The sequence below is a fragment of the Rhipicephalus sanguineus genome, chromosome 11 (assembly GCF_013339695.2).
Source record: "Rhipicephalus sanguineus isolate Rsan-2018 chromosome 11, BIME_Rsan_1.4, whole genome shotgun sequence".
NCBI lineage: Eukaryota > Metazoa > Arthropoda > Arachnida > Ixodida > Ixodidae > Rhipicephalus > Rhipicephalus sanguineus.
This window is the reverse complement of record NC_051186.1, coordinates 128,121,530-128,144,388: the sequence shown is the minus strand read 5'-3', so window position 1 is coordinate 128,144,388 and position 22,859 is coordinate 128,121,530. Positions and strand designations below refer to the sequence as shown.

Here is a 22,859-nt window from a genome sequence, read left to right as displayed (position 1 = left end):
CGGATGCCGTCGCCCGTCCGGGTATGCAAACAGGTGCCGGGTCACCGCGTGTTTAGACTGCCTTTTAAAAGCCATCAAAATTTGTCGCCGCTGCAAAAGCGAAACTGTCAAAAGCGCGAACACAGCGGCGGAAAGGGAAGGAGAACCTTTGACCGGGAAACGCGCGCTCCAAAGAGTTGATGGGATGAAGGGTGAGGAGTTGATGGGGCAGAGTGCTGCTCTTGGGGGATCCAACTGCGTCGTCGCGGGAACACGTGGCGTGACGTCGCGCGGGGCTTTGAATCGATCGATCGCATGGAGTGATGGAGTCAGTGACTGAGCGGCGGAGTACGGGGAGGAGGAGGTCACAGGTGCGGCGTTCAGGACACCCCCGGATGAAGCCCCTGGTTATTTTGACTGAGCCATTTTTCGATTCGCACTGAGATTATTAGATGTGTATAGCGGTTTTACCGGGTTGGCTTTGGCCGGCGCATCATGCTTGTTTCGTTTGCACCGTTGTCACGGGACTCGGCTTGCAACGGAACGCATTGCCAAAGAGAGGATACAATTTAGGAGGGGGCGCTCGCTCGGGACCGGGTTAGCGACTGCAGCGCGCCAAGCGGTCGGTGACGGCGGCGGCCCCCAAGCGGCGAGGGAAGGGATTCATAGGGGAAACAGACGGCGCTCGCTCTCTCCGTTTTTTTTTACGGATTTTTTTTTACCCCACCGGTTTCGGAGTTGGTGTGGGGGGTTTCGGTTAGGCCTAGAGGGCCGCGCGTCATGCCCGACGTCGGCGGCGAGCCACGATGCGCCGCTCGGTCGTCGTTGTCGCCGCGCCGCTAGCGCTGACGCCGAGCGCCGCGCGGGCGCCGCGCTGCCTCCATGAAGCGGCAAAACGTGCGCACGCTCTCGCTGATCGTGTGCACCTTCACGTATCTGCTCGTCGGCGCGGCCATCTTCGACGCACTCGAGTCGGACCACGAGGGCAAGCAGCATGGTGCGCTGACGTACATCGAGGACATGCTGGTGCGCAAGTACAACATCAGCGCCGACGACCGCAAGATCTGGCAGACGGTGGTCATCAAGATGGTGCCCCACAGAGCGGGCACGCAGTGGAAGTTCACCGGGGCCTTCTACTTCGCCACCACGGTGCTCACCACCATCGGTGAGTCCTTGAACCCCGGGTGCGTGTGTGTGTGGGATGCAGGGCCGGAACGCGTGGGCGCATTTCGCCGGTCGGTGCTCGGTACGCCGTGTAGTGTCTTTGGGCGTTTTTGCAGGTGTGCCTGCTAGTTGTTTGCAGGTGTGTGCGTCTTTTTACGTGCGGAGACGGGAATACGAAGGAAATCGCGTTGAAATGGATCTGTTGCAGGGAACGTGATTGACAGGAGCACATTGCGCCTCTTCCATTCATTGCGCTTTTGCGCAATGAATGGAAGAGGCGCAATGTGGCAGCCTTCGCTGTGTGCCGACAATACTCTCTGAATTAAACGCTTGAACCGGCGTCTGTGAAGTGCATTCGTCCACATCGAGTGCACCGAATGCCGCTGATGAGTTCTTAATTTGCATAACTCTGCGTTCAGTCTTACAGCTTTGGCGGTCACTTCGTGCGCAGCATTTGAACAACAGAACACTTCGTAACGACAGTACTGATAAATTTCGCATTGCTGATTTATCGTTTCTAAGCCATACTTCATCTATTCTCAATCGGCGCTCTTCGCAAAAGCCTTCGAAAGTGTGGTTTACTGTCGCCCTGTATGCTGTACACTGTTCGACCATTTTGATTCAACAACTAGTTCGAACGCAGTAGTCCGAATCGTCGCACGAATTGACACTTGTCGTTGTACTACCATCCAAGTTTTCTTTACGTGAAACATGGCCGAATTCGGCAAGCGTTGCTTTTTTTGTCCGTAAACGTATGTTTAACATTATGCGTCAACCTTCGCTAATAACATGCCCTTCCGCATCACAATTTGTTGCGATTTGTTAAGACAATTAAATTTTTTTTTTCTGTGCGTGAATGCAAGCCCAGTCAAACATTTGCTGGAATTTCAGCATTATTCATACCAAACAGCCCATATAAATCGAATTTACTGTAATTTGTGAAAATAATAATAATAATTGCTGGGGGTCAACGTCCCAAAATCACGATATAATTACGAGGGCCGCCGTAGTGGAATGCTTCGGTAATTTCGACCACCTGGGGTTCTTTGATGTGCCTCAAGCGTTTTTGCCTCCATCGAAAATGCGGCCGCCGCGGTAAGTATCCGATCCCACGACCTTTGGGTCAGCAGTTGAGCACCATAATCACTAGACCACATTGGCGGATACCGTAATTATTTAGGCGACGCCGCAACTCAATTAAACAAGTCCTAAACGGCAGCCGGAAATCTTTACGTTTTCCCTCAGCTGTGACAATGCTCCCTTTGCTATATCTTCCATTCGCTGGGCACTTCGGGAAAATGCGGCCCTCGAAGGTGCGCCGGTCGCATGCGTGTTTGTATGCGCCGTTTTCCAATAACTGATGCTATCTCGATTGTGGGCTCGCCGGCGATCAGCCGCTTCTGATGTGGAAACCGGATCCTTTTGGCGAGGCCACTTGTCATTTCACGCTGCCTCGTTTCGTTGTTGCCGGGATACGAACTCATGACCGTCGTTGTTGGCTGTAGCAACTGAAGTATTGCTCTTCTATGCACGTGGATGAAGGTCCAATTCTCGGCATGGAGGAAGCTGTTAGGAGAGCGAAGTGCGCAGTGCGAGAGAAAAAGAAACAAAGAAAGAAAGAGAAATCTAGGTACGTCAGGCACGCACACGCGAAGTTTCGCTAGCCCCCATTTTCGCGATATGACAACAAGTCCTGAATATTTTATATCAATCCAAAATCCTCATTCGTGGCACGGTTCACATGTAGTAACTTTTCTGTAACATGTAGTAAATTTTCTTAACTCACCACGTTTTCCGACAATCCCCCGAAGTGGGTTGAGTTGAGTTTATCTATCACATACAGTTCTACAGTAAGTGGTTGGGACAGGGAAAAAAATGCTGCATGAAAACAGCTTGACAATGCCCCACGTCCCAGATTCACTGCGGCAAAACACGACGGCAAAAGCTAAGTAAATTTAAGCACAATTCAATCCAACAATGCACATGCTGTACATTGAAAATAAGTTCTACAAAAAGGAAATGTTATTGTAGAAATATTTAACAAAGCATATTTAAAATAGAACAATTAGAGAGAATACGTACATTTTCACAAGTAATTTTGAAATCATTTAGAGTATTTGGCAAACAATGACACAGTGCCTCAAAACCGTAGTTAGGGAGGGGCCTCGGAACATACCAATGTTCAGAGTGTCGGTTTAGGCGCATAGAAGGATTTGGTTGCAGATTAGCTACTCTGCGTATATGACCGCGACTTTTATTGGTATCAGACCCGAAGGGGATTAATAAGGAGTATTCGTAGAGCATGTCTAATTTGATTATATTATATTTATCGAAGGTTTGGGAAGTGTGGGCGTTAAAAGGAAGTTGTAAAAGGTGTGTTTCATTGATAGAGGAAAACAACGACACTATCATAACCATTATCATGATTATCATTAGCATCGCATAGCAGGCTGTGCCAGTCATCTGGGGCCGTATTAATCCCACCGTAACATTGCTTTCGGGGTGCGCTGATTTGGAGATTATGGCTAAGACCACTGTGCTATGCCAATTTTGGCTAAGAGTGGCTTTCGCAAAGTCATTTTCGCTTCGTATAGGGACGGCCGACAACGCTCATGGCGACGTCTGCGGTATCGAGGAGACCTTGCAGCGTATCTTCCGCGACTGTCCTCGCTACGCTGTGCGCAGACGATCACTCGCAATCGCTCTCGCCAGACCGATGTCGTTAGCGACTGTCCTCCAAAGTAATCCTGAAAAGACAACGAGAAAATAAATCGACCATGTCATTGCTAAAATTTGACTTGCACTAAAAGAGACTTGCACGTGCGGCTGTAGACTCGTAATGATGCCGCATACCGCACAAGACTGCCGCTCTGTTCTGTGACGTCGTGCGTGTTTGCGTGCTCCCCCTCTCTGCCTTTTTTAGTCTCCCCCGTCCCTTTCTCCTGTGCATGGTAGCATACCGGTTCTGCTAAACTGGTTAACATCCCTGATTTTCCTCACTCTCTTGTTTTCATTCCTTTGAACCCGAATACAACGATGCGTGTTATACGTGCTTTCTATATAACGAAGTTTCAGTGCTGCTCCGGAGGAGGACCGAGGCGATGAATGGAAACTTGTGCTGGGGCTTGCGGTCATAAGGTTGAGTTGCACACGGTTTTGCTAATTGTTGTCCTATATTACGACGGTGCGTTGGACTTGCATGTCTTTCGGTTTAACGCGTGACCTTCGGGCGCTCTGAAGAAGACTTCTTCACCGGCGCAGCGTCCTGCCGCGGTCGCCGGATATCAGGTTCAAGAAAATTGTTGCTTTTTCTGGGTCAGGGAAATTAGTTTATTCTACGACCGTATTATTCGAATATTCTTCCGGAATTTCTACTGCAAGAGAGAGGGCTTTCGCGACCATATCTTTGCTTAGAAGGTCGAATTTCAATTTAACGATGTTTCGATATAACGACGTATATGGCCAATTTTGCTGACTTCATTTTGTTAAGGTTTAACTGTAATCACTTTGTTATGTAATTGGCGTTCGCGCTATTTTAAGCAACGATGAGCAATGTCTGCGCCGTGATGAAAGCCCAGTCGTCAGGGGCGTAGCCAAGGGGGGGGGAGGGGGGTTGGGGGGTTCAACCCCCCCTACGAAATTTTTTTCAGTTTTGCTTGCGTATATAGGCACGCACACCTACAAACGCACGCACGAACATACATAAAGAACGGTTGAACCCCCCCCCCCCGAAACAAATTTCTGGCTACGCCCCTGCCAGTCGTAACTTTCTTTTGTTTAATGCGAAGCAATTTTTAGCGAACCACAGGCACTTACAGCCTATCTATCTATCTATCTATCTATCTATCTATCTATCTATCTATCTATCTATCTATCTATCTATCTATCTATCTATCTATCTATCTATCTATCTATCTATCTATCTATCTATCTATCTATCTATCTATCTATCTATCTATCTATCTATCTATCTATCCGCGGCTTACGTCTGGGTGTTCTCGTGATCACCTCCTTAGCTTTTGCTGTAGACCAAAATTGACATGGGATTGTAAGAAAGGCTGACGAATAGGACTGTCTGGTCATGACATGAATAACGTAAAAATCCTGTCACGTACGTCGTCAAACCCTTTTCTCCAGGCACGTGTGGCACATACCCGTAATTCCACTGGCCGCGGTATGCGGGTATGCGCCACAGGGGATTGACAGCTTATAGCTACCCAAGAATGGCGAGAACAGACATTCATAAATTAAAAAGAGCGTTGAGAAAAACCGACATCGGCAGCGTTGACCCGACGAATGCAAAGGATCAAAGTCAAGATTGCAGCAAGAATCGAACCCAAGCATTCTGCGTGGCAGTCAGGTATTCCACCGCAGATCCACGCCAGGTCTTGAAACTGCTTTGTAAAAAGACTCTATAAAGGTTTAATGTCGGTGCAACGCCAAATATGGTTGCAATGCTGGCTATCTATTTTTATAACGAAGCGAAGCAACAAACATTACATATGTGCTCCTATGATACAGGGGTCATGTTGGGTTAACGTCAATTGTGGTTCCAGAGCTGGCGCCCCTTTTATAGCAGTCTAATGAATATTACATTTGTATTCCTATTGTATTTCTATTCCAAGCTATATTAAAGTGTTTCTCGACCTCTGAGAAATACGCTAACGAAAGTTACCTATCATATTCACATCATCGCACCGTAAAGTGCACTTCGTTTCGATAATATTGACGTCTGCGCTCTAACGTGAGTGCTGACGTGGCGTCAGATCATAAGTTGCCCTTTAAACGCCAGTGTAGTCGACGTGCCTGGTAAGCCCACAATGTGCACACAACTACTACACTTACAAAAACACGTCGGTCCATCCCATAACACTTGGCTCACAGCCAAAAAATGCAGCATCGACAACTACTCGCTGACTGCTTCGCATGAAACCGATTCTCATAAGGCGTGCGACCTGCTGAATGTTTTTGCACCCACCATACGTTTACTGCTTTCCTCCAAGTTCATTGCGTCCATTTCGTAGACGTTACCCTGGAAATGGGGACGGAATGGAACTGTAAAAATCTTGCAAACGTCGAGCCGAACTCGTTCTGAGTGCTAACTTTTTTGAGATGCGAGCGAAACAAAACACCTTTTTCCACAGATTCGAGCTCTGTCAGCTTTCGTCGCGAGCTGCTCGTATTTCACTCTACCCGCGACGTTAATCCTTGAAGCCAGTCGAAACGATGGAAAGCTTCGACGGCTGGAATATACTTGCTAGTTTTTGTATTACCGTCATACGCCCGAACAGCAGGCAAATATTGGGTGAGACATTGCACAGATTGTAGAGCGTGCCTCTGATGTTCTCCTGTGCATTATGTTCTTGTTTAGGCGAAAGCCTTAGATGCCTCATCAAACGCGAGAAATTACCATCGGCGTCGGCGGCGTCCACACCAGTCATGCAAAAAATCATCATCACGCGATGACGTCAACATATGACGTCATCAGGACGTAGCTGATAGCTAAAATTTGTGACGTCACATCATAACGTCAGCCCATGACATAGTTGCTTGGTCAAAGATGGCCGATGACAGAGGCATTGCAGAACCAGGTGAGAAGCGGTAAGCTTACCACGCCTCCGATCTTGGAGGCATTGCAAATCCACGTTAGGTGCAAAAAACTTTCGCAGGGTGGCGGGGGAGGATCAGTGCGACGACTGAGAAGGAAACATCCAACGCTAATGTCGTTCTCGTGAAGTGACTGGCGTAGTTCTAAACTCTGCGCTACATGCAGCTCCACTACTGTGAAACCTGCGGAAGTGCAAAGCACAGGCACCCAGCGATTCCCGTTCGTAGAGATCCCACTGCTACGTTTACCAAACCGTCGATGACGTCAATGTTTGGGGTAAGCATGTAGCGTTTCCTCTGCACGAGTAGAACCTTGTTAGGGAGATTCGCAAACTCGTCGTGCGACATGCGCTCTGTCTTTTGCTGTGCTTTATCGACTTCCCGCTTGTTATGGCAGTTGAGATACGTGTCGTCTAAAGCGAGTTCCGTCAGGTTGGTTCCCCCTTCAGATGTAGCGACGAAGGCGCCGGAGGAGCGCCGGTGGGAGGAGCTATCGCACGCTTTGCGAGGCGGTGGTTAAGTCGTGCACGGCGCGGGTGTCAGCCGCATGTTTCCGGTGCGTTTTTAGTAATTTTAGGTTAACTGTTGCGATTTCTTCGTGGTTATTTTGTTAATTATATTATTTTAGACTTTGTTAGTTGATCTTAACACGGTTTTTAGCGTTGCTAGCCCTGTATTAGGCCTGTACTGATTACTTGATTTTGAGCGTGATCACGCCACATGAGATCTACGGACGGACGACAAGCCAGGCCCCTAAAGTTCTACGCACATAAAAGATGATGACTTTCGCCTTCGAACTGTCTTCGGCGAATGCATAAGGGACCCTGTCAGTTTTTCTAAGCCCCATTATCACTAATGTTATATGACGCTCCTTAAAGGGAGATAAAGAGTTGGCAGCATGTTACACTGTGTATCACTTGAATGCGAAAGCCTGCTGGACACTTGGTAACGCATTAAGGTATACAATCGGGGACATAAGGCATAACGAGCCGCAGTGTAAGAGACGCGCAATAAATTACGTTGATGTTCTCAGTCGTTTCCAATATTCATCCCCCTCCACTGAAGCTTTTTGCACCTCACGAGGTGTTTCACTGGGATCGACCCACCTTTCACCGATCGGCGATGCCAATTGATGTCGTCGTCATGTGACGTCATGTAGTCACGTAGTCATGTGTGACGGCATGATGGCGTATGGCGCCATCATGCCGTCACAAATTTGGCTACCTGTGACGTCGTAATATAATGTTGTCGCTCGCAAAAGGTCACGTGGATTTCTAAACGGGTCACTGCGGGACCTTGCAACTCTCGCGAGGTCTCGCTCGAACCTCGCGGACGGGAGCACCAACACAAACTTCAGATGAAATCCCTTAAGAAGAACGGTTGTAGTGAAAGTCGTTTAAAGCAGGGAGGCTGAAGCATTGTCGTTCTTTGCAATTTATTGCAAGTTCTTTTAGTACTGTACATGAAATACGCAACAGTAGTTCGAGCCATAGCCTTAGGCTGGTAGGGGATCTAAATTAAATTATGTAACTACAAGAACAAATTGTGGTTATGTGCAATGGTTACATACGAGGTCAACTTGGATGAAACTAGGAGAAAGAAAAAAAAGGAAAGAGTGAATAAATAATAAGTAACAGATAAAGAAAAACAGCATAGTCATGATAACAGTTACCACATCATACAGCGCAGACTTAATTGTGTGTGATTTTATTACGTCTTTCTAAGAGTGAACATCCAACAGCACCCAGAACTAACCAGCATTGGAAGCTGCTAGCCAATATTAGACAACAGGGTGCCAAATTTACCCAGCAGTAGCCGACCCAGTTAGAGTTAGCCAACGTAGCCATTTCTAATACCATGCGAGTAAGTACAGCACATGTCGCTGCATGTATGTCAATTTTGTTAAGCCATGCATGAATATTCTGATATCTCAGTTAAGAATGCACTTGCTGTGGCATCTTGTCATTTATGCCATTCATATGATGATACGTATGATGTACTATTCATGTCATGACATGACATTCATATACGTCATGCCTGCACATTGCGGTGTGTGCGTGTTTGGGGAAACGTCTGCGATGCCTTCACAACATACGCATCACGTCATTTACGTCACTCAAATCGGGACGTAGATGATATGCATGCCGCGCCGTTCATGTCACGTTATGGATCTTTGCCATACACGTGTGTCTAGACCGTAACATTTTTATATATGCCGCATAAATGACATGGTTAATAATATGACCACGACGGCGTCATGATGTAGATAGATAGATAGATAGATAGATAGATAGATAGATAGATAGATAGATAGATAGATAGATAGATAGATAGATAGATAGATAGATAGATAGACAGACAGACAGACAGACAGACAGACAGACAGACAGACAGACAGACAGACAGACAGACAGACAGACAGACAGACAGACAGATAGATAGATAGATAGATAGATAGATAGATAGATAGATAGATAGATAGATAGATAGATAGATAGATAGATAGATAGATAGATAGATAGATAGATAGATAGATAGATATTATCAAAGTGTCTGGTTCGCAAAGAAATGCCTAAGTCCGCATTTATGTGTAGCGCTAGAATGTTTCAATTACTTCGCGACCTTCTTATTTCGGCGTGTTATAGGGCAAAATTTAATATGTCACAACAAAATTTAATATGCCACATCGTGCTGCTCGGTTGAACACAGCCTGCATCGTCATGGTTTGTAAAGGACGGAAAAAGAAAACGTAGATATTTAGGACTACGGTTAAACAAAATAGGAGAAGTTCGTGCGACTACCTTGGTCATAGAAAAGCAGGGCATTGTTGCCGAGAAAAGACCTAAAATATTTGTGCAGTAACGTCTCTCAGGCGTAAAACATTAGAAACCAGGCTTCTTGGGCAGCCCACAAAAAATTTTTCTCGTAGCCTGCGTTGAGAGTACTATGAAGTTGATTCGGGTGAATGATGCTATACCGCATCGAAATGCCGAAGGCCGCGGCAACTTGTTCCGTTCATCGGGGCCACGGCTTGCACGCTACAGCGTACCTCAATGCGAAGAAGATAAAGGGGCGCGAGAAAGAAAAGACAGATTGTTCGCGGGGACCGGGACGGACGAGTGAAGACGTGGTGCCGTCGATACAATCGATCCCGCATCAAAGGATTCCCGGGGTGCATAGCTTTTGCTGTGGGGCCTCCGCGGTCTTTGAAAAGCTGCCACCGCATGGAAGGTAACGAATTGCAGTGCAGCGGATGACCCTGCCTCACTGATAGAAAAACCGACGTATACATACGCCATACCCGACCCTCTGGTCGGAACAATGCCGCGATAACAATGCCGTGAAATGCCAGGGGGCCACAAGAGCGAAGTTCGGCCTCCGCGGAGTACGCTAGTCTGAACTATCGGTAAGCGAAGATCGACGTCCGTGTAACCGAAGGTAAAGAAGGTATTCTGAAGTTCGTAGTGTGCTTGCTAAGCATGTTATTTCTGGTGCTATGCTTCAAACGTGAAGAAAGGATAGAAGAGAAAGGGTAGCGCCGACTACTATCAAATGTTCATTGACGTACTTGGGTGGAAAACGAAGTAAACTTTCAAGCATGCGCAGTGGGGTCGAAGCGTGTTTGGCAAGCATGGACATCAACTACAGGAGCAAGTTCGTAGACTGTATTTCGAGGCATCTGACGTTTTTCTTTTCTGTTTTCCTCTTCTTTCTGTCCGCGTCCCTTACCACTGTGTAGGGTAGCATATATCAGGCGTAGTCTGATTGAGCTCCATCCCTTTTGACTTCCACTTCTTTTTATCTCCCTTTCTCAAAGATCGTGGGCCTCACGTGTTGTCCCCTTCCAAACGCCAGCCCCCGGGACTTCATGTAGTCGAAACATAATGGCTTTCAAGTTTTGAAAGGAACACTGAATTGCCTCTCAGGTTCTTGATGGAAAACAGATTTGGCAGGTAGAAAACGGAGCCGCGAGCGTTTCAGCGAATTTTTTGTATTGTCGTGCGATCCGCGAGCAGCTCACCAGCGCAGCGAGAGGTCGACCTCTCATAAATCTGAGGCCTAATACAGGCGATGAGCCAGCCGCGAGCGGCTATACTCTGGCGACATGGAGTATGTTAAGGCAAAAGCCTAAGATGCCTCATCAAACGCGAAAAAACGCGAAAAGCCACCGTAAGCGGCGGCGGTCGCTTTGACACCAACGATGCACGAAAGCGAACGATGCAAAAAGTCACGTGATCACAGATGACGTCACTACATGATATCGTTGCTTGGTCAAAGGTCGGCTGTTTCCAGAGGCAGTGGAACACCACGTGATGTGCACAAAGCTTCAGGGGAGGAGAAGGAGGATCAGTACGACCGACACAGAAGAAGATGGCTGTCGCCTTCGAGTTGTCTTAGGCGACTGCGTAAGGGGCCGGGTCACTTTTGAAATGAAATGAAGTCTTATTCCTCTCTGCGTAAATATTCACTCATAATATTCAATACCATTAGCCTGTAGCTGGCAATAAAGCTTGCATCAGTTCAGAAAGAAACAAAATAACGCTACATACGATGTGGACAAAGGAAGAGGGCTAGAGGACGCACGATGCGGTATATTCACGACTCATTTATTTCTAGAAGGAGCATGCTTTTATGCACAAAGCACGATGTTGCGTGCGCACCCCGTGATGCAGTGTGCCAACCGCGTCGTGCGTCGAGTCTAAACACATGCTCCTTCTAGAAATAAATGAGTCGTGAATATACCGCATCGTATGCCCTGTAGCGCTTTTTCTTTGTCCGCGTCGTATGTAGCGTTGAAATTTTCGCCATGCATAGCCAACTCGCTCGACTTGCCACATTGACTGCGAGGCCCCCAAAGTGACTCGGTGATTACGGCGCCCGATTACTGACCCGAAAGACGCGGGTTCGATCCCGGCCGCGACGGTCACATTTTGATGGAGGCGAAATTCTACAGAGGCCTATGTACGTACTGTGCGATTTAAGGGCACGGTTAAGAAACCCGGGTGGTCTAGATTACCCGGAGCTCTCCATTACGGCATCTCTCATAGCCTGGGTTAGTTTGGGACCTCATAAAACTAACCTAAGCAAACTTTGACTGGATCAGTGCGCTTCTTTCTAGTGTTACTGTGTACTGATAAGCACGATACGCCCATCCCTCCAAGGAATGGCAACCCCATCAGCTGGAAGCGCACTGCAAGCTCTGGATACCTCGGAGCCAGTCCTTGCAAGCGTGCATTAACATGATGCACTGCAGTCGACCTAATCCCAGACAGTCGAAGTCGAACCGTACTCTCTAACAGTTCGCAGTTTGTGAGCTGTGAACGCTGCTGTGTGCGCGCGTATCAGTTGTTCTCTCTTTCTTTCTTCTTTTCCTCTCATTCCCCCTCCCACCGTGTATAACCGGGTGTACGCCGTGAAACAAACCGAGTTAACCTGGTTTATCCTCCCTCTTTCTCTCTAAAGCGAAGCTTTTCTGGGCTACCGACTGCAGATACGGCTTGGGTCTGTCGGTCGGCCGTCGCTCTCTCTCCGAGTAGAAGCTCCCTCAGCGAGAGGAGAGAAATAAAGAAGCGTCCGGTACTAGGATTCGAACGTAAGGGCATCCACTCAGCCAGCCCGACGCTCTATCCGCTTCCACCTCCGTACTTCAGCCGCCACTTCGAAGACGCACATGTAGAGGACGCGCGTTCACGAGTAACCATTTCGGTGGCGTAGCGCAGTTGCTCTACAGAATGACGTCTTGTAGGCTTATCGGTGCTTGCTGTTCATTATAATAGTATGTGTTGTTCGTCTCCGGGTGTCTCTGCTCTACATTATGACGATCGCAATTAGTCGTCGAGCTCCAAGCGATCGTGCCTGCTCGCGCGATAGAAAGCTTCCCGGTAGGACGCCATTTCCCTCGCCGCGAATGGTTCATTATTCATTAATCACTCGCCCTGTTTATAGACCAATTGCCCTAAACGAGACGTAATACGTGAGGCATGGGCTGCAGCTACGGTGATAAATAAATTCACGGATGAGATTGGTTTTCAGCACAGTGTGATAGGGGCATACCGCGTAGTTTTCCAATATTAGTGAAATCTCATGACCTCAGTAGGCGCGCTTATTAACTTCTCTGTCGTGCATTTGCGCCGTGAAACCACAGTCGAAGCATAAATATCCCGACTGCAACAAATACAGGTCTTCTTCCAGAGCGCGAATGAATGAATACGGAAAAGAGGGAGCGTGAAGCGACTCTAGAGGGTAGAGGGAGATGACGTATGCGTGATCGACGCCCGGCTGGTCAAAGTACGCATTTACGGCCGGAGCCATGCAGCCCTCCTTCGGGCACCCTCCATGCGCATTTCGCGCAACGGAGACGGCCGGCTCGTTTCATCTCCGCTGGAGCCGCATTCGCCTACAGCGCTCGCGCGCTTCCACTTGCACAGAAAACACGACGCGGGGGGCGTTGTTATCGATTCGGACTTTATACGGAACATGACGGCAACGGCAGAAATGAGCCTCGAGCGTGCATATAGTTGCGGTCGCATTGGTCAAATGAAATCATGTGAGGACAGTGAAGAAACAGCGCTTACAACAAGAAAATGCCAGAAACAAGGAACGACTCCATGCGAACTCACCTAATTGAAGAACTGCGCGTGAGGTGATAAGCATAGACTAAAAAATGCGTGCACTTATGCAAACGATCAATGAGGCTCATACTACTCTAGGTATCGATTTTCACAATCTTGCTGTTCTACATTCGATGAGCTCCCGATTTGTTCATCCCCCCCCCCTCCATTCGCCGGGTTGCGCGCGCTTCATGCATTTCTCGCGCATGCCATTCACGACATCGATTTAGTCATGACGTCGCTGAAGGCTGGCGTACACATACAGCCGAACATGGCACAATGCATGGCCGTGGATTGTTTTCTGCGCCAGTTTTGGGGGAATCGCCGTCCTCACTGCGACGATCATTAATGCGCCGCCCTGTCGAGCCCACGTACACTGATTAGTGCCATTTCGAGCGCTGTTATCTTTCTACACATTCAAAATATGTGCCAACTAGGCGCCATTATTCCGTCTATTCCGTGTGGAGAAACTTTTCCCCCTCATTCTCTCCCCTTAACCCATCTGCCAGTTCAGAGTAGACAGAAATTGGGTAAATACCACTACTCACCACTGGTCTATTAAAAATGAAGAAGAAAACTATCGTCATCAAACGGGTATGTGCCACTGTATGGCCTATGCGAAAACTATTGTCATCATAAATGGGGATGTGCCACAGAAATTGGGTAAATCGCACTACACACTACTTCCACTAAAAAGGAAGAAGGCAACAGTTAGCCCAGCAACGGCTTCGAAGCAACGGCGGCAAGCGGAAGACCCAGAGTACGTACAAGGAGAGAATACCAGGGAACGGGAAAGGCAACGGTGGCTGCGAGAAGGCCCCGGAGCGATGGAAGGTCTACGCCAACGACGACGTGCAGGTAGATCTATAAGAGGTGCGAACGCTTGGTTTCAGCGCGAGGTTCTGTTTCTGGAGTTTGGACATCCGTGTCGTGTGTGTGACTGTCTGTGGTTTAACTCGAACCGCTCTGCGCTGAGAATCAACGCAGAAACGACCTGGCATCACCTAGCTAAAGCCTATAGCAACGACAGAGAAGCAACGTAGAAATAAGCCTCATCAGCTAGCTAAGGCCTAGGAACAACCTAGAAACAAACCAGATTGTAGTCTTCAAAATCGTCCAGTTTCGCTGTTTCAATCCTTGCGCGGCCTAGTGCAAGCTTTGCCTGCTTTTTAAATGCGAAGCATTTCTTAGCGAGCCTCAGGCACTTTGGGCGTTTCTATCTACGTATCTATCTAGCCACCTACGTCTGGACGCTCTCCTGGTCGTTTCCAGAACTTGTAATATACCAAAATTGGCACAGCAGGGGATCAGTGTATGACGAACACGATACAGTGGTCATGACATGAAAACGCAAAATACCTGTCGCGTACGTCATGAAACCCTTTCTCTCGGTCACGTGTAGCACATACCCGCATACCAGAGTTCATGTTATGCGGGTATGTGCCACAGGTGATACAAAGCCTCAACCAACACAGTAACCGCGAACACACACATTGACACGCAAGGAAAGTGATAATAATAATAATTGTTAGGGTTTTGTGGCCCAAAACCATGATATGATTATGAGAGACGCCGTAGCGAAGGGCTCCGGAAATTTTTGACCGTCTGGTATTCTTTACGTGCACCGAGATCGCACAGTACACGGGCATCTAGCATTTTGCCTCCATCGATATGCGACCACCGCGGCCGGGATCGAACCGACGACCTTCGGGTCAGCAGCCGAGCACCGTAACCGCTACACCACCGCGGCGAACGCAAGAAAAGCGAGGAAGCTGAAGACATAAGACCCCTGGAAGACGCTCAACTACCATGCACTCGTTGACGTGGTCCGCAACGTGGACCACGTTGATCACGCAAAAACCGGGGTCAATGTTTCCTACAATAAATCTGCCGAGAGAACCAGGCCTCTCATCATTACCGGTGACTTCAACATTGATTTATCAAGACCCAACAACGCCTGGACTGCGTGAAAGACGGCTTGAATGTGTACAGGGCATCAAGAAACCTCACTGCCACTTACAGGACAGGAGGCATCATAGATCATTTCATCGTAAGAGGCATCCAGGATTTTCACCAGCTGTGCTATTGGCCGCGAGATCGAGCGGAGTCGCCGCCTAGCGGCTTCTGGCTGAACCGCGCCTAGTGTGGATTGCTCTATGCGTCGTCTGCTAGACCCGTTGTGTTTGCATGTGCGCGTACGTCATGCAGATCACCAAAGAGCGGTTTGTTCCATTGCGTAAGTGCAACTTCAACCGCTCGTACGTATGTCTAACACGATGTAAAGAAGCATTTGGTCTTGATCGGCTGTATGTGTACTGTAATAAGATCAGAGAATGCATTTGTCGAGAGTGCTGCGTGTGGTCGTCATATACCCTCCGTTCACGAGAGTCATATATCAGTGTAGGTGCCTCTCTGTGGTTCAAGCGTATTGCAAAGTGCACGGCGTTGCCCTAAAGATGAGAAATATTAAATCTCATGTGAATATATATCCTTTTAGCGGCGCGGTGGTAAAAAAAAAAGGCTCGCATCTGCTTGAGCGTTGTGGTTAGGTGTTTATACGTTACGCGACGAGCTTTAGTTGTGTACGGTCCTGGTCTCACTAGAGAGAAATATTTCTGTTAGGTCACGTCTGACATTTCGGTACTTAAATTGTCCCCTAAAAAAACAGAAAATGAAATTACACGGAAATCGTAAAACTGAGCTGCCTTGCGCAATTTTAACTTGTGGCGAAATTTATACAAAAACACCCGTGAACTTAGATAAAGGTGCGCGTTAAAGAGCGCTGATGGTCAATATTAATTCAAACGGCGTAGTTTACATTTATGTAGTAGTAATTTCACGCGAAGGCACATCTTCTTTTCTTTACATTATCTTGAGCGTTTGTGTTGCGTTGTTTAGATTGACGGAAGGCAGCGGACATTATTCGTTTGAAAAAACGTACTTTGGTCCCATGAAATAACCGGATCTTTGTTCCATTACTGTCGTGCAAGTAATCAATCGAAGAAATTTCCGTGCTGTAAAGTTGCCTTTGTGTACCGTTACTGGAATAATAACACGCGTGTGCGTGTTAAACGTCTCCGTAGCGCTAAAGCGCTTTCAGCCACGTAGCTTTTCTCAGTAAAACTATAAACTGTCGTACATTTCATGGAGAATTGAATAAGAAATGCGAATGAATATTTGAGCACGCAGTGCACAAAGTGCTATTTCAACTCATCGTGCAGGAATACGGGCTTTCTTTTTGTTGAGGGGCATCCGAATGAACAAGAAGTAAATAGTTATATCAGTCGCGCTATGCAACAGTGCGTAGTAGGTGGAACACAAGCTAAACATGTACAAATAAAACAACAAGAAAACGTCACCCATTGCGAAAACGCCGACTGTCGCCGAAGGCGCGCAACCCGTTCGCTACAAGTAATTGTAACGTTTGGCGCGCTTCGTGCATTAATTCGGGAATGAAGAGCGCATATATTACCACAAAGCTGCAGTCAACGCATTTTGTTTGCCGGAAATCGGGTCACAATGCTCACAACGAAGCGCTGTTGTGCACGTTTGTATACGCGCCGACAACCGCCTATCCACACTAGCGCGGCGACGGTACTGCCACCTGTAGCCCGATCTCGCGGCGAATACCTCGCACTTCACTACACTAAGACCCCTCGTAGCCGCGACCACGACGGATTCGATTAACAAGTCCGGTCCAGCTGCTGGTGCTCACTGATCACGGTGATGATGACCTTGTTCAAGAACTGTCAAGGACCTCTTCTACACATACGCACAGTTCGTAAAACGTCCGTGGCTTCTCCGTCAAAACGGACAAGCATAACGACTCTAACGCAACTGTAACAACTGCAACTGTGACTGTAGCGTACGTGCAGTGCGCCTGCCACTCGGCTGTGTGTATATCCAGGGGAACTTTCCTGAATGAAGCTTAGTTGCGAGTAACGCCTGTCCTGTTCATATGTGTTTCTTCTTTGTGCTGTTCGGATTCGCGCTATCCAGTTATGAAGAATATAAGCACTACATAGCAGCTTACCGAGTCCGGTGTTGGTAACGCCGATGTTGCTGTTGGCATCGTTACGCAACTTTAAACGACTTGTTATATAATTCATATGCGACTCTTCAACATATGAGTGTGTGTATACCACTTGCACATTTCTCTAGCGTCATTCCGTAAAGTTTCGCTCAATGTGAAAAATTACGCCACGGTCACCATTCCACGCATGCTTGGGATCTGCCGAATTTTTATTTAAGTCCGCAATTAGTTAGTTAGTTCTTTAGTTAGTTAGTTAGTTAGTTAGTTAGTTAGTTAGTTAGTTAGTTAGTTAGTTAGTTAGTTAGTTAGTTAGTTAGTTAGTTAGTTAGTTAGTTAGTTAGTTACAGTATGTCTGTGTCGTCTACAAACATTATCGCGGCGTAGACAGCTTGAGAACGGTGTGTTCAATAGTTAGCTTGGCAAAGCTGTCTGTCATTCATTTGTTTTTTTTTTTCTTGTCGGTTTCTCCACTCTCTTTGTTCCTAACCAAAAGCAGCGACACTTCGCGTGAAGCTGGAGGTTGAACACCAGTCTGCATAAAATCTCGTTCGCGGTGCAAGGATTTCGAATTATGCCCATAGCGAGGGTTTCTTTCTTTTTTTTTTCTCGGTAAACGACGAAAGAACATTTCACGCGAAGCGACTAATCGACTTATCGGCGACGGACTAGTCCATACGCCTTATTTTGTTTGTTTCTTTTTTTTTCTTTTTTGACACGCACGCAGCATTTCTCTCGCTTCTTCACCTTCCTTCCTACACGTTTTTCAATCAATCGCCCGCACAACACCGGGTTGCCCAATACCGGGCGGCGCAACCCAGAGAGTCTTGAGTACAGCGTTAATATATCCGGGTAGGGGCAACTCAGCGAAGCGAGATGTCGCGACCGGGCAACGATTTTTCTTCTTTTTCATCTCGATACTTATAACGCCGTCAGCGTGTGTGTGCGTCCGCGCGTGACAGCTGTACTCCCGGCGCTGCTACTGGCATCCCTTGTACGTACCGTATCTACTCGTGTAACTGCCGCATGTTCTTTAAGGCGAAAGCCTTAGATGCCTCATCAAACGCGAAGATTGACCGTCGGTGTCGGCGGCGTCCGGCAGCGTAGGCGTCAACACAAGTGACGCAAAAAATCGTCACATGAGAGAGAGAGAGCAACATTATTGAGGTCCGTTACAGGAGGATCAATACAAGAACTGAGAAGAAAAGGAAGAACCTGTTCAGAAGTTAAGAATGCGGCTAATGCACGGGTAATCTTGACACACACACACACACACACACACACACACACACACACACACACACACACACACACACACACACACACACACACACACACACACACACACACACACACACACACACACACACACACACACACACACACACACACACACACACACACACACATCTATATATGTATATTTTTTTGTGGAAGATGGGGGGAGGGGATCTTCATTAACAAAGTTCTGGACATGGTTTTTACGCGGGTGCGGCTATTTACGCGGGTATATGCGGTAGATACTGCATGGCGGCTTCACCGCATTGCACGAGTGCATTGCGCAGGTGTCTTCGCCGTCGCGGGGCAATATCGAACGTCCGGCTTGATTTGCTCGCTGTTTTTTGCTCAACGACATCGGCTCGAAGGAAGATGTTGCAACGGAGTGGGGAGGGCCAGAGGCGTGGCTTGTCACAGTTGTCGCCTGTCGCGCGCCGGTTGAACGATTGCCCGGGAGAGCTGGGCATCGTTAGAGCGACGACGAAGACGTGTTACCGACTTCCCCCTTCCATGTCACCCTTCACACCCACTGCGTCTTTCAACGAAAGCTCCTCGAACCGACTTACACTTTCCCTCACACTGACCGCTTACTACGATTCCTTGTCTGTTTCGTCGTCACCTCGCAGCAGAGTTCTCTTTCGACGATGTACTACGTAATACCTATGTGGCCGACGTCATCAATAGCCGCTAGACGTAGTACAACTGCTCATACCGTGGCGTGTTACAGATAGCGTGGCGCGTTACCGGCCATCAAGAAGTGCGCTGAGGCACGCGTACCGCGAACACCAAGCTTACACTTTTCTCAGTTTTTCTTATCTTTTTTTTGTGCCCTTAATGCGCGTTGAGTGCACAAAACCGCAAACAGGGCAGAAGAGAAGTGAAGTTGGTTTGTCAGTACTTACTTCGTATTCGTTTATGAAACACGTGAAGGGCACAAAAACGATTAGGCAAACGAGAGGTGAGGATAACGTTGGTTTGTTTATAGGGGCCTGAGTTGTCGCAGTGAAGTGCATATTTGATTGATTGATTGATTGATTGATTGATTGATTGATTTTAGCGCCTCGAAGCTAATCGTCGGTTACGAGAGATACAATAATGGAGAGGTCTCCTGATGAGTTCTTAACGGAGTTCGTAACGTGTGCTCAGAAAACGAGTGCACAAGCATTCTTGTATTGCGCCCCTCCATCATGACGCAGCCGGGATCGAATCCTCTTTCTGCTTACGGTATCTATCTATCTATCTATCTATCTATCTATCTATCTATCTATCTATCTATCTATCTATCTATCTATCTATCTATCTATCTATCTATCTATCTATCTATCTATCTATCTATCTATCTATCTATCTATCTATCTATCTATCTATCTATCTATCTATCTATCTATCTATCTATCTATCTATCTATCTATCTATCTATCTATCTATCTATCTATCTATCTATCTATCTATCTATCTATCTATCTATCTATCTGTCTGTCTGTCTGTCTGTCTGTCTGCCTGCCTGCCTGCAGGCACTATCTATCTATCTATCTATCTATCTATCTATCTATCTATCTATCTATCTATCTATCTATCTATCTATCTATCTATCTATCTATCTATCTATCTATCTATCTATCTATCTATCTATCTATCTATCTATCTATCTATCTATCTATCTATCTATCTATCTATCTATCTATCTATCTATCTATCTATTTCTTTGTCAAGAAATGTCCGCGAGTATAGCGCGTATGTGCCACAGAAATTGGGCAAGAAGCACTACTCACCACACTCACCTAGTGGTTCGTCTTTTTGCGCTGGTGACTCTATCTTACTCACCACATGCTGCGCTAAAAACGAGAAAGCGAACACACGGGCAGCAAACCGCGATGAAGATCTATGGACAGACGTAACCAATAGTAGAGAAAGACTTTGATGGACGGTTGGTATTAAACCAACGATGAACACCGGGGCCGCACGTTTCAACTTCGGAGGTTGCCCATCTGTACGGAGTGCTGGGGCGGTTGATTTTCATTTCTTTCTGCGCAGTGACAAATCTACCCGCATTTCGCAGCGCCTGGTCTTGCCCTTCGACCACGGGCTGCGGCGGAGTAACGACAATAAAATTAGGTTAATTAAAGTGGATTACGCGGTCGTTGCTAAAACGGGAAAAAGGAGTTTGTCTGTCGAGGGCTAGTGAAAAGTCATCTATACGAATTAGGACCAGACAAGCAACTTTTCTGATATTACCCTCGTTCCTTACTGGCAGTCGCGTTTGTCCCAAGAAGCAGTAAAAAGTCCTTCGTTGTAGTAAAATTACCTTTTCCATCGAATCAGCATGTTTTTTTATACTGTTCCCCTGGCCGTAGTTCCTTCCAGCCGCCCGTGGAAAATGCAGTTGACATTTAACGCACTGCTCAGCTTCAGTGGTGCCTTGCTAAGTTTGTCCCCCATCTGACTTTCAGAGAAGGCTCTTTCATCTCTCTAGCCTGCGTATCGTAAGCACAACGTGGTCATCTGTTAACGCGATAGTGTTAAAGAGCTGTTTCGCAGAAATTCTGGTGCCGGCGGTGGTGTCTTTGGTTGTGAGCGAAAAACAAGTGTTTTCCGTGAGCGAAAATTCGAGGTAGATGCAAATAAAGAAATAATAAGATACTCTTCGTTTCGAGTGGGACCGATGATTCGAACCTGCGACCCCTCGCTGCGTGGCGCGATGCATTTAGTCACTCGGCCACCACGCATACATTCTCTCGCATGCTAACGGCGTGCTATATATATACACCATTTAGCGTTGGTGGTACGCACATCTCGGTGGTTCTTCAGCGGCTCGAATAACACCCGCAAGATGGCGCAAAGGGCCCACGGGCGCGCTATTAAACCGCAACGCCCCGCCGTGCGGCCGTGTTTCACCGCGCCAGAAGCACGGATGTTGGAGGCGGAGGGCGTCCGCAGTTTGGCTTGCCTTGCGGCACGGTTTAGGTCTCCACCGAGAAGCGAAGGTAGGCTAGCGATTGGGAAGGCGATACGAACATGGTCCGATTACTCTGCTGCGTTCTACTCTTAAAAGCGAAGCTCGAGCGTCTTCCTAGTCTTTTTCTCGTAGCCACTACGGAAGGCTTGCCGTGTCGAGAATATGGAATTATAGTCGGTTACAACCTAAGCATAAATACAAGCTCCACCGACAGACATCCCTGTTCCACCCAGAGAGAATTAGCGTAGACGTTCGATCCAATCACATTTCCTTATTTCCGTGACGTCAAACACTTGTCCCGGGTTTCAGGTAGTCGGTGTTCCTATACAGATACATGTTCATGTCACTCGTTTTAACGTAGAAAACTTGAACGTCCTAGCAAATTTATTCTGAGATCAATGCTTAGCCAAAGCTCATATTTTAGGCAGAAATGATGAACCTGAAGTTTTCTATATGCGTGGTATTTACACTAGCATAGATAAAGTACTTACGGTTCGAGAGGAAACCAGCTTACACGACTGTCTGTCATTGGTGATTGACAAGCGTGCTTCGGTTGCGGGTGGAGCTTCTATTTATTATTAGGTTGTAACAGAGTATAGTAAAGTACATTTAGTTTAGATTAAAAGAAAACAATGGAAGCATTTCGGAGGAATAACATTATGTACTGTCATCCTTAGCAGAAATTTAATAGAAAAAGCTGTATCAAACACCACACATGCTGATGGGGGTGTGTTTTATTATTACTTTAGAGTAATGGTAGTGATAATCGCTTTGTGGTCGCTGTTACACCGTGACTGGTTCCGCGGCCGTTTTCAGCAAGAGGAATTTGTTCCTTTCGTCGACCACTCTATTCACGCTGTTCTTCTGGTGTCCTTAATATCCGTGGTCTACCCATGGCAGTCTTAGAATGAACTGAATGAGTTGCTAGACGGGTCTCCATTTTATATAAGAAAGCGGAAAACACGCGGGGAGAAAGAAGGGCCGTTTGACTTCATTGGAAGCACTCATGTGAGTGCAATGCAGCTACAACTTAATCTTTACCGGAAACGCGAGGGAGGGTGTTCCCATTGTTCACAGGCGCCTTATAATCGATTTTGATGCTTGTTTTGTGGTTTTCCTTATCAAACCAAATACTGAGCTTTAGGCTGTATGCCTGATTGCAAAGAACGATCTGCCGTTTGCCTTCAATTGTTAAAGGGCCCCTAAACCTCCCAGAGGTCGATATTTAGTTGTG

General features: G+C 47.2%; 1 protein-coding gene across 1 annotated transcript in view; it reads left to right on the top strand.

The window, feature by feature from the left end:
- Nucleotides 1–403: 403 nt before the first annotated feature.
- Nucleotides 404–22,859, top strand: part of LOC119374314 (two pore potassium channel protein sup-9-like) — a 96,148-nt gene continuing 73,692 nt past the window's right edge. The window contains exon 1 of the mRNA XM_037644390.2: nucleotides 404–1,144. Within this exon, the coding sequence (XP_037500318.1) occupies nucleotides 862–1,144 (283 nt within the window). The 5' untranslated portion in view covers nucleotides 404–861. The remainder of the gene's footprint in view (nucleotides 1,145–22,859) is intronic.